Raw genomic sequence first — 11,568 nt, 5'->3', positions numbered from 1 at the left:
TCACACCCCATTTGATTCATCTTTTGTTTCTTAACTTGTTCCATTACCATCTTATTTTTCCTATCATCCCTTTAATCTTTTAATCTCTTCTGCCTTCCACCCTATCACAGACCTTCCCTTTTGTTCTTTCCTCCCCTCCCCCTTTCACTGCCCCTGCACTTCCTTAAGAATCTGTTACATCTCAAACTTTTCCAGTTCTGACGAAGGGTCACAGGCTTGAAATGTTAACTCTGTTTCTCTCCACAGATACTGCCTGACCCGCTGAGATTTCCAGTTTTTTCTGTTTTTATTTCAGATTCCAGCATCCACAGTATTTCACTTTTGAACTATAGTTAGCTTAATGTCGGTAGTAGTGAAGATATTGGAATCTTGATGCAAATATGCAATAGAAAAACATCTAGAAAACAAAAATATAAGCACTGATTTCAAAAGGGAAGATTATTGAAGCAGTAACAGAAAGAGTAGAAGAGGATAATGGAATAGATATATTTGGATTTTCAAAAGGCCTTTGATAAGGTACCGCATAGTAGACAAAGGTCAAAACAGTAGAGTCAGGGCACAAGAAGCAGAATGGATAACAAACTGCTTACAAAACGGAAAACAGAGAGTGGGGTGTTAAGGGTAGTTAACCAGGCTGGCAAAAGGTAGGAAGTGGTGTTCCATAAGGATCAGTGCTGGGACCACTGCTGTTCATCCTTTACATTAATGATTTGGACTAGGGAATCAGAAGTGCAATTTCAAAATTTGTGGATGATGCCACATTGGGGGGGTATACTGAGGAGGATTGCAACAAAATACAGTAAGATGTTAATGAAGTTGCAGAATGGGGGTGTGTATTTTTCAAATGATTTCAATATAGATAAGTGCGAGGTAGTGCATTTTGGTTGAAGGAATAAGGAGGCCATATAATCCTTGGAACAAAGGGATCGAGAGGTACAGATACACAAATCACTAAAAGTAGTGACGCATGTTAACAAGAGCATAAGCAGTGTAAACAAAGCATTGGGGTTCATTTTTAGAGGGATAGAATTGAAAAGCAAAGAAATGATGTTAAACTTGTATAGATCTTTGGTTAGAATGCACTTGGGAGTGTTGCGCACAGATCTCCATATTATAAAAAGGATCAGAGGTACTGTAGAAGGTGCAAAACAGATTTACAAGAATTATATCAGAACAGAGAGATTATATCTATCAGAAAAGATTGAACAGGCTGGTGCACTTTGCTCTAGAAAAGAGAAGGTTGAAGGCCTTTAACCTTCGACTGAGAGGTCTTTAAGATTATAAAGAATTTGAGAGGGTAGACATAGAAAAGATCCCAACTATTTACAATCTATATTAACGACTTGGAAGAAGGGACTGAGTGTAACGTAGCCAAGTTTGCTGATGATACAAAGATGGGGGGGAAAGCAATGTGTGAGGAAGACACAAAAAATCTGCAAAAGGACATAGACAGGCTAAGTGAGTGGGCAAGAATTTGGCAGATGGAGTATAATGTTGGAAAGTGTGAGGTCATGCACTTTGGCAGAAAAAAAATCAAAGAGCAAGTTATTATTTAAATGGAGAAAGATTGCAAAGTGCTGCAGTACAGCAGGACCTGGGGGTACTTGTGCATGAAACACAAAAGGACAGTATGCAGGTGCAGCAAGTGATCAGGAAGCCCAATGGAATCTTGGCCTTTATTGCGAAGCGGATGGAGTATAAAAGCAGGGAAGTCTTGCTGCAGCTATAGAGGGCATTGGTGAGGCCACACCTGGAATATTGTGTGCAATTTTGGTTTCCATATTTATGAAAGGATATACTTGCTTTGGAGGCAGTTCAGACATGGTTGAGTAGGTTGGGCCTCTACTCATTGGAATTCAGAAGAATGAGAGGTGATCTTATCAAAACATATAAGATTATGAGAGGGCTTGACAAGGTGGATGCAGAGAAGATGTTTCCACTGATGGGGGAGACTAGAACTCGAGGGCATGATCTTAGAAAAAAGGGCCGCCCATTTAAAACTGAGATGAGGAGAAATTTCTTCTCTCAGAGGGTTGTAAATCTGTGGAATTTGCTGCCTCAGAGAGCTGTGGAAGCTGGGACATTGAATAAATTTAAGACAGAAATAGACAGTTTCTTAAACGATAAGGGAATAAGGGGTTATGGGGAGCAGGCAGGGAGGTGGAGCTGAGTCCATGATCAGATCAGCCATGATCTTATTGAATGGCGGAGCAGGCTCGAGGGGCCATATGGCCTACTCCTGTTCCTATTTCTTATGTTCTTATGTTCCCACTTAAGGGAGAGACCAAAACTAGCAATCATAAATGTAAAATAATCACTAATAATTCCAATAGGGAATTAAGCAGAAACTTCTTTACACAGATTGGTTAGAACGTGGATCTCGCTACCACAAGGAGTAGTTGGGGTGACTAGCATAGCTGCATTTTAGGGGAAGCTAGATAAACACGAGGGAGAAAGGAATAGAAGGATATGCTGATAGGATCGGATGGAGGAGGCTCGTGTGGAGCATAAGCACCGGCATTGACCAGTTGAGCCGAATGGTGTGTTTCTGTGCTGTACATTCTATGTAATTCTATGTAAGTGGATCTGAAGGTCATTTTATTTGCCAGAAAACATTTCCAAAGTTGTCAGAATCATTAGGTATGAAACCATATTTAGTTGCATTTAAAAAACATTAATGGTTTTGTAAAGCTACGCAACAATTATGCATTATTTGCAGAAAGCACATGGTTCAAGTTAATTGCTAGAATCTAATATTATATGTTTAAAAATATATATACAGTATAAATAGTCCAAACAGGTTGACTTCTGTTTCAAACAACCCCTTCCTGAATTTGACAGCAACCTACTTTCTTCTTACAGCAGCTGAAATCCTCTGTTTGATTTCACTCACAGATGATGTTCTCCCTTTTGAAGAATGTGGTACTGGTATGACTGGTAAAGCAGTGCATCCAGCACTGTGTGTGAGGTTGGCATTTGCTGGGAACTCATGCAAGTCACTGTGTTTAGTCCTGCTGCTGTTAGAGAGGCTTCTTTGGGACTTATGTACCTGGCTGCTTGCAGGTGAGGAGGAAGAGCTGAGACTTCCGTGACTAACTGAACGGTGAGAATATGGAAGTTCTCTACTGAGCCTCTTTAATTCCATTAACTGTTCTCGGGCCTGACTAAGAGCCTCAGTAAGCTCATAGCGTTCCTCGCATTCCCTGCGCACAGTTTCTTCAAGAAAAGTATTCTGTAAGTGGAAATATATAGAAGTCATGTTTTATTTACAGAAAATGCTTATAAATTACATAGAATTCGATAAATTGAACTGCAAATATGTATGTTGTGAAACCTGTAAAAGACAATCAAGAAAAGAATACCATTGAATTGAAGAACAATCAGCTATATTGCAAGCAACCTAATCAAATACTTAAAAACAAGTTAGATTTGTAAATATAATAGTACAATTAGAGTCAGACAAAAAGCACCTGGAGAACACTATGTAGTCACACTATGTGGCTGCTGGAGTTAAGTAGATGGAATGTAACGTGATCAGCTGGATCCTATGTTAAGTACATAACTGATTGAAATCAGTTCCATGAACACAGTATCGTAGGATATAGGTCATATTTTCCTCCTTATGTAAAATCATGTAAAGAAATTGGCACAATCATTCCTGGGAGGCCTTGAGTGCAATGGAACTTCGGTGCATCTACTGCCAGTATCCCTGACCTTATCGAAAATCCTGGGATCAGGCTATATATATTGGACAAGTGCATCTAGGATGACTACTTGACAGGGGTCGGGGTAACTCAAGGTATTGCAGCATTAGACACCCTAATGTGGGGCTCTGGTTTGGTGCCTTCAAAATATTTAACAACCTTGGAGCTTTCTTCTGCTAGTTTTGGCAATGCAACTGATCACTCGGTAATCATAGAAACATAGAAACATAGAAAATAGGTGCAGGAGTAGGCCATTCGGCCCTTCTAGCCTGCACCGCCATTCAATGAGTTCATGGCTGAACATTCAACTTCAGTACCCCATTCCTGCTTTCTCGCCATACCCCTTGATCCCCCTAGCAGTAAGGACCTCATCTAACTCCTTTTTGAATATATTTAGTGAATTGGCCTCAACAACTTTCTGTGGTAGAGAATTCCACAGGTTCACCACTCTCTGGGTGAAGAAGTTCCTCCGCATCTCGGTCCTAAATGGCTTACCCCTTATCCTTAGACTGTGACCCCTGGTTCTGGACTTCCCCAACATTGGGAACATTCTTCCTGCATCTAACCTGTCTAACCCCGTCAGAATTTTATATGTTTCTATGAGGTCCCCTCTCATTCTTCTGAACTCCAGTGAATACAAGCCCAGTTGATCCAGTCTTTCTTGATAGGTCAGTCCCGCCATCCCGGGAATCAGTCTGGTGAACCTTCGCTGCACTCCCTCAATAGCAAGAATGTCCTTCCTCAGGTTAGGAGACCAAAACTGTACACAATACTCCAGGTGTGGCCTCACCAATGCCCTGTACAACTGTAGCAACACCTCCCTGCCCCTGTACTCAAATCCCCTTGCTATGAAGGCCAACATGCCATTTGCTTTCTTAACCGCCTGCTGCACCTGCATGCCAACCTTCAATGACTGATGTACCATGACACCCAGGTCTCTTTGCACCTCCCTTTTCCTAATCTGTCACCATTCAGATAATAGTCTGTCTCTCTGTTTTTACCACCAAAGTGGATAACCTCACATTTATCCACATTATACTTCATCTGCCATGCATTTGCCCACTCACCTAACCTATCCAAGTCGCTCTGCAGCCTCACAGCATCCTCCTCGCAGCTCACACTGCCACCCAACTTAGTGTCATCCGCAAATTTGGAGATACTACATTTAATCCCCTCATCTAAATCATTAATGTACAGTGTAAACAGCTGGGGCCCCAGCACAGAACCTTGCGGTACCCCACTAGTCACTGCCTGCCATTCTGAAAAGTACCCATTTACTCCTACTCTTTGCTTCCTGTCTGACAACCAGTTCTCAATCCATGTCAGTACACTACCCCCAATCCCATGTGCTCTAACTTTGCACATCAATCTCTTGTGTGGGACCTTGTCGAACGCCTTCTGAAAGTCCAAATATACCACATCAACTGGTTCTCCCTTATCCACTCTACTGGAAACATCCTCAAAAAATTCCAGAAGATTTGTCAAGCATGATTTCCCTTTCACAAATCCATGCTGACTTGGACCTATCATGTCACCTCTTTCCAAATGCACTGCTATGACATCCTTAATAATTGATTCCATCATTTTACCCACTACCGATGTCAGGCTGTTTTCCTGTTTTCTCTCTCCCTCCTTTTTTAAAAAGTGGGGTTACATTGGCTACCCTCCACTCCATAGGAACTGATCCAGAGTCAATGGAATGTTGGAAAATGACTGTCAACGCATCCACTATTTCCAAGGCCACCTCCTTAAGTACTCTGGGATGCAGTCCATCAGGCCCTGGGGATTTATCGGCCTTCAATCCCATCAATTTCCCCAACACAATTTCCCGGCTAATAAGGATTTCCCTCAGTTCCTCCTCCTTACTAGACCCCCCGACCCCTTTTATAACCGGAAGGTTGTTCGTGTCCTCCTTCGTGAATACCGAACCAAAGTACTTGTTCAATTGGTCCGCCATTTCTTTGTTCCCCGTTATGACTTCCCCTGATTCTGACTGCAGGGGACCTACGTTTGTCTTTACTAACCTTTTTCTCTTTACATATCTATAGAAACTTTTGCAATCCGTCTTAATGTTCCCTGCAAGCTTCTTCTCATACTCCATTTTCCCTGCCCTAATCAAACCCTTTGTCCTCCTCTGCTGAGTTCTAAATTTCTCCCAGTCCCCAGGTTCGCTGCTATTTCTGGCCAATTTGTATGCCACTTCCTTGGCTTTAATACTATCCCTGATTTCCCTTGATAGCCACGGTTGAGCCACCTTCCCTTTTTTATTTCTATGCCAGACAGGAATGTACAATTGTTGTAGTTCATCCATGCGGTCTCTAAATGTCTGCCATTGCCCATCCACAGTCAACCCCTTAAGTATCATTCGCCAATCCATCTCAGCCAATTCACGCCTCATACCTTCAAAGTTAGCCTTCTTTAAGTTCTGGACCATGGTCTCTGAATTAACTGTTTCATTCTCCATCCTAATGCAGAATTCCACCATATTATGGTCACTCTTCCCCAAGGGGCCTCGCACAACGAGATTGCTAATTAATCCTTTCTCATTACATAACACCCAGTCTAAGATGGCCTCCCCCCTAGTTGGTTCCTCGACATATTGGTCAACTACATTCAAGAAACCAGCCAAGAATGCAGAAATTCTATCCTCACCCATGGTCTCCACAATATCGGTCACAAAGCACTTACAGGTATCTCTGTTGTCCAGTGTTGTGAAGGATACAAACTAAGAAAATTTGCCATATGACTTAATTCGCTCATTTATAATGGATAATAATTTGCCCGTCCATTGGTAGAAAAGGCCTGCAATTGAAAGTGCTGGAATTTCCTAATAAGGCTGGAGAGGGGTGTAACCCTGCCAGATCAGGGTGATGCCACAAATTCCGACCTCTCCGTCATGGACAACTGTGCCACCAAACCACCTTCCTCAGCAATTTCAAGACAATTTCTTTTACTACATTTTACCAATTGCTTATGATATATCTCAATGCATTTTCTGAAGACTTATTAAGAACTAAAGAGTTACCAAGGAGTAAAGAGCCTGTATGTTATGAATAAGGGACATCATTGCTGTCCTCACTTTGTTGCTCACAATTTATATTAACGATTTAGACTTTGGAATCAAAATCACGGGGGCCGACATTGCGTATTGCCCCATTTTGCCGGAGGTGCAGTAGCCTGGGGCACTACCAGCAGGGACTCGGTGTTACTGGTTTCCTGCCTCCGCTAACTCCCACACAATTTCACAGGCTCTGGTAGTGCCCCCCACCCTGAAAACACTTTTGCACCCTGTTAGCACCCCCGGCGGCTCTAGCGGGAGGTGCACAGCAGGGGAATTACGCCACACAATTTCTAAATTTGCGGATTACACCACATTGGGGGGGATAGTTAATACTGAGGAGGACTGCAACAAATTACAGGACGGCATTAATAAACTTGCAGAATGGTAATATTATTGGCAAATGAAGTTCATCACAGATGAATGTGGTCATGTTTGTAACTACAATGTAACACCACTGTATTACTGTATACACTCAACTGAGATGCACACCTTGACCACAGGGGGTGACCTTGTGGGAGACACTCCTTACCTGATCACACAGGTATATAAAGGGAGGTCCCACGCAGGGTCATCACTTCTGGAGTCCTGTAATAAAGAGCTAAGGTCACAGAGTGGCCTTGTCTCTGGAATATGCCTCGTGTGGCTTCATGCTGTAGAGTAAGGACTCAACATTGGTGACGATAAACGAGACAAACTTTCATGGCGGGGGAGGAAGAGGCGAAAATGATTTACACGCGCAATTCTGCCTCTAAAGCGGCAATGGATCAGGGAGTCAACATCATAAATGCTACTCAGAGCCCTGCAGGCAGGTAGGGGCAGTGCGACATTTACCAGGCAGCAATAGATCCCAGAGCAGGATCTCAACAGAGACAATGGCAGGCTGAACGGACGTTCACGCCATCACAGTGGACAATGCGGCCCGGGATGGGGCCATTGACACCCACTAATAGGGTACTTAAGAGCAGCTAAGGGACAGTCAATGTGAAATTCCTGGCCATAGTCCCTTTGTCCCCAACAATGGAAACTTTAACTCATGCTGGAGGTGTGGGGGAAAACACTCAGCCAGATCTTGCAGATTCCAACATTTTGTCTGCAGAAACTGCAATCTCAGTGGCCAGTTAGCTCGAATGTGTAGAAAACCTGCAACCAGACTGATGTATGAGACAGATGGACCAGAAGAGAGTTCTATGAGGCAGGATGACTTTTAGGGCAAATCGATGGGACGCTGAGATTCAGCGGGTCCATGCGGTGAATATTCACAGTTCATGCACCAAAACGCCATCAATGATGATGAGGGTTTTGTTGAACGGTATCTCAGTACGCATGGAGCTGGACATTGGTGCTAGCCAGTCACTCATGGGCGTTCAGCAATTCTAGAAGTTATGGCCAGTCAAAGCCAGTAGTCCCAAATTAGAACGTATTGATACACAATTACAGACTTACACCAAGGAAATCATTCCGGTGCTAGCAGTGCAATGATGGCTGTCACACACAATGGGCTAGTGAACCGGTTACCACTCTGCATTGTCCCAGGCAATGGTCCTGCTCTGTTGGGGAGGAGCTGGTTAGCCGAGATGAACTGGAAGTGGGGGGATGTTCACGCAATGTCCTCAGTGGAGCGAAGTTCGTGGTCACATGTCCTACAACAATTCAAGTCACTATTTCAACCAGGCATTGGGACTTTCAAAGGCACTAAAGTGGTGATACACATCACCCCGGACGCCAGGCCACTGCACCACAAAGTCAGAGCGGTGCCGTATGTGATGTGGGAAAAAATCGAGAGCAAATTGGACAAGCTGTTGCGAGAGGGCATCATCTCGCCTGTTGAATTCAGCGACTGGTTCTAAAAGCGGATGACTCTGTCAGGATTTGTGGTGACTACAAGGCTACCATCAATCGGGTGTCCCTACAAGACCAATACCCGCTCCCAAGAGCGGAGGACCTCTTCGCCAGGCTGGCAGGCGGCAAGTTGTTCATCAAGTTGGACCTCACTTCAGCCTATATGACCCAGAAAGTTCCCGAAATAGTTCAACTGTCCCAGGAATAAACGCAGCTCCGAAGTGTTGCAGGGCCTGGGTGTTTGTCAAATCGCCTGTGTTTTGGATTCAGTGGGCCAAATCCCATCTGCAGCAACCTTCCTGCCCAGAAACCCAACCTCAGGAGCTAAAAACACACATTTAGACTTCTTGAGTCGCAGGCCTACCCGGTCCAGTCGGCGTAGCACCTCCTCCAGGTTGTGGGGGTGTTCCTCGGCATCTCGACCGTGATGAGGATGTCGTCCTGGAATACGATCGTTCCAGGAATCCAAACTACTGACCACCATCACCACGCAGAAGGGACTGTTTGCGTATAACAGGTGCCCAATTGGCATTCGATCAGTGGGCGTGATTTTTCAACGTAACATGGAAAGCCTGCTTAAATCCATTCCTGGAACGATCGTATTCCAGGACGACATCCTCATCACGGGTCGAGATGCCGAGGAACGCCTCCATAACCTGGAGGAGGTGCTACGCTGACTGGACCTGGTAGGCCTGCGACTCAACGTCTAAATGTGTGTTTTTAGCTCCTGGGGTTGAGTTTCTGGACAGGAGGGTTGCTGCAGATGGGATTCGGCCTACCGAATCCAAAACAGAGGCAATTCGACAAGCACCCAGGCCCTGCAACACATCGGAGTTGCGTTCATTCCTGGGACTGTTGAACTATTTCGGGAACTTTCTGCCTAACTTGAGCATGTTGCTGGAGCCGCTACACATGCTCCTGCGTAAGGGTTGCGATTGGTTTTGGGGGGACTGTCAGGAACGGGCTTTTGATCGGGCGCGAAACCTACTTTGTTCAAACAAATTGTTGACCCTCTACGACCCCTGTAAACGTTTAGTTCTGACTTGTGATGCATCGTCCTATGGGGTTGGGTGCGTGTTGTAGCAGGGTAATGCTGAGGGTCGCTACAACCTGTGGCTTATGCCTCCAGGTCGCTTTCTCATGCAGAACGGGGATATGGCATGGTCGAGAAGGAAGCGCTTGCATGTGTCTATGGTGTAAAAAAAATGCATCAGTACCTCTTCGGTAGGAAGTTTGAATTAGAGACGGACCATAAGCCACTCACATCCCTGTTGTCAGACAGCAAGGCTGTCAATGCCAACGCATCAGCTCGCATACAGCGGTGGGAACTCACGCTAGCTGCTTATGACTACTCCATCCGGCACCGGCCCGGCACTGAAAACTGCGCTGACTCACTCAGCTGGCTCCCACTGGCCACCACCGAAGGAGCAGCTGAGCAAAGCGCTGAGATGGTCATGGCTGTCCATGCATTTGACAGTGCAGTCTCCCCCATCACAGCCCGCCAGATCAAAATCTGGACAAACAAAGATCCCCTCCTATCCCTGATTAAGAAATGTGTCCTGACTGGGGATTGGGCGCCCGCACACGGAGCATGCCCTGAGGAGGTCAGACCTTTCCACAGGCGAATGGATGAGCTCTCCATCCAAGCCGACTGCCTACTATGGGGCAGCCGGGTACTCATGTCCTAGAAGGGCAGGGAGGCATTCATCAGGGAACTCCACAGCGAGCACCCAGGCATTGTGATGACGAAGGCAATTGCCGGTCACACGTTTGGTGGCCTGGAATTGATTCAGACCTGGAACATTGTGTTCGCAGGTGCACGACCTGTGCCCAGCTGGGTAATGCCCCCAGGGAGGCCCTGCTCAGCCCGTGGCCCTGGCCCACCAAGCCATGGTCACGCATTCACGTTGACTACGTGGGCCCGTTCATGGGGAAGATGTTCCTCATTGTAGTAGATGTGTACTCGAAATGGATCGAGTGCATCATCCTGAATTCATGCACCTCATCCACCACCGTGCAAAGCCAATGTGCGATCTTTGCAACCCCTGGCTTGCCGGACATCCTAGTTAATGACAATGGCCCGTGTTTCACGAGCTATGAATTCCGGGAGTTGATGTCGGGCAATGGCATCAACCACGTCAGATCTGCGCCGTTCAAGCCGGCCTCCAATGGCCAGGTGGAACGGGCAGTCCAAATCATTAAGCAAGGTATGCTCAGGATTCAAAGATCCTCCCTACAATGCCGCCTATCGCGCCTCCTGCTGGCCAATTGATCCCACCCGCACTCGCTCACGGGGGTCCCACCCGCAGAGCTACTCATGAAACGGACACTCAAAACTCGGTTGTCCCTCATCCACCCAGTCCTGACCGATATAGTTGAGGGCAAGCGCAAGTCACAAAACGAGTACCATGATCGTAATTCAACGGGGAGATATGTAGAAATAAATGACCCTGTATTCGTCCTCAATCACGCCATAGGGCCCAAATGGCTTGAGAGTACTGTAATTGGCAAAGAAGGGAATAGGATCATCGTGATAAAACTCAACAATGGCCAGATATGCCATAAGCATCTGGACCAAGTAAAAAAATGGACACGGAGGAACCTGAAGAAGACCATGAGATGGAGCTCACACTACGGCCAGCGAACGTGCAACAAGAGCAACCGGAAGAATGCACAGTCCCTGAGGTCAGCCTGGACAGGTGACAGACACTCACATCAGCGTCCAACAACCAGAGCCCCAACTGCGGCACTCCACGAGGGAGTGTAGACCACCTGAAAGACTGAACCTATGATCCCAGTAAGACTTTGGGGGTGGGGGGGGAGTTGATGTCATGTTTGTAACTACAATGTAACACCACTGTATTACTGTATACACTCAACTGAGATGCACACCTTGACCACAGGGGGTGAACTTGTGGGAGACACTCCTTACCTGATCACACAGGTATATAAAAGGAGGTCCCA

At 45.8% G+C, this 11,568-nt stretch overlaps 1 protein-coding gene across 10 annotated transcripts in view; it reads right to left on the bottom strand.

Moving 5' to 3' along the window:
* Positions 1-2,731: 2,731 nt before the first annotated feature.
* The window catches only part of lekr1 (Leucine-, glutamate- and lysine-rich protein 1), a 424,197-nt gene continuing 415,360 nt past the window's right edge, over positions 2,732-11,568 (bottom strand). For all 10 annotated transcript variants that reach the window (XM_070883546.1, XM_070883550.1, XM_070883544.1 and 7 more), the window contains one exon: positions 2,732-3,232. In XM_070883546.1, the coding sequence (XP_070739647.1) occupies positions 2,846-3,232 (387 nt within the window). In that variant the 3' untranslated portion in view covers positions 2,732-2,845. The remainder of the gene's footprint in view (positions 3,233-11,568) is intronic.

The sequence above is a fragment of the Pristiophorus japonicus genome, chromosome 6, assembly GCF_044704955.1.
Source record: "Pristiophorus japonicus isolate sPriJap1 chromosome 6, sPriJap1.hap1, whole genome shotgun sequence".
Taxonomy (NCBI): Eukaryota; Metazoa; Chordata; class Chondrichthyes; family Pristiophoridae; genus Pristiophorus; species Pristiophorus japonicus.
The sequence above is the reverse complement of the archived record's forward strand: the minus strand, read 5'-3'. Positions and strand labels throughout refer to the sequence as shown.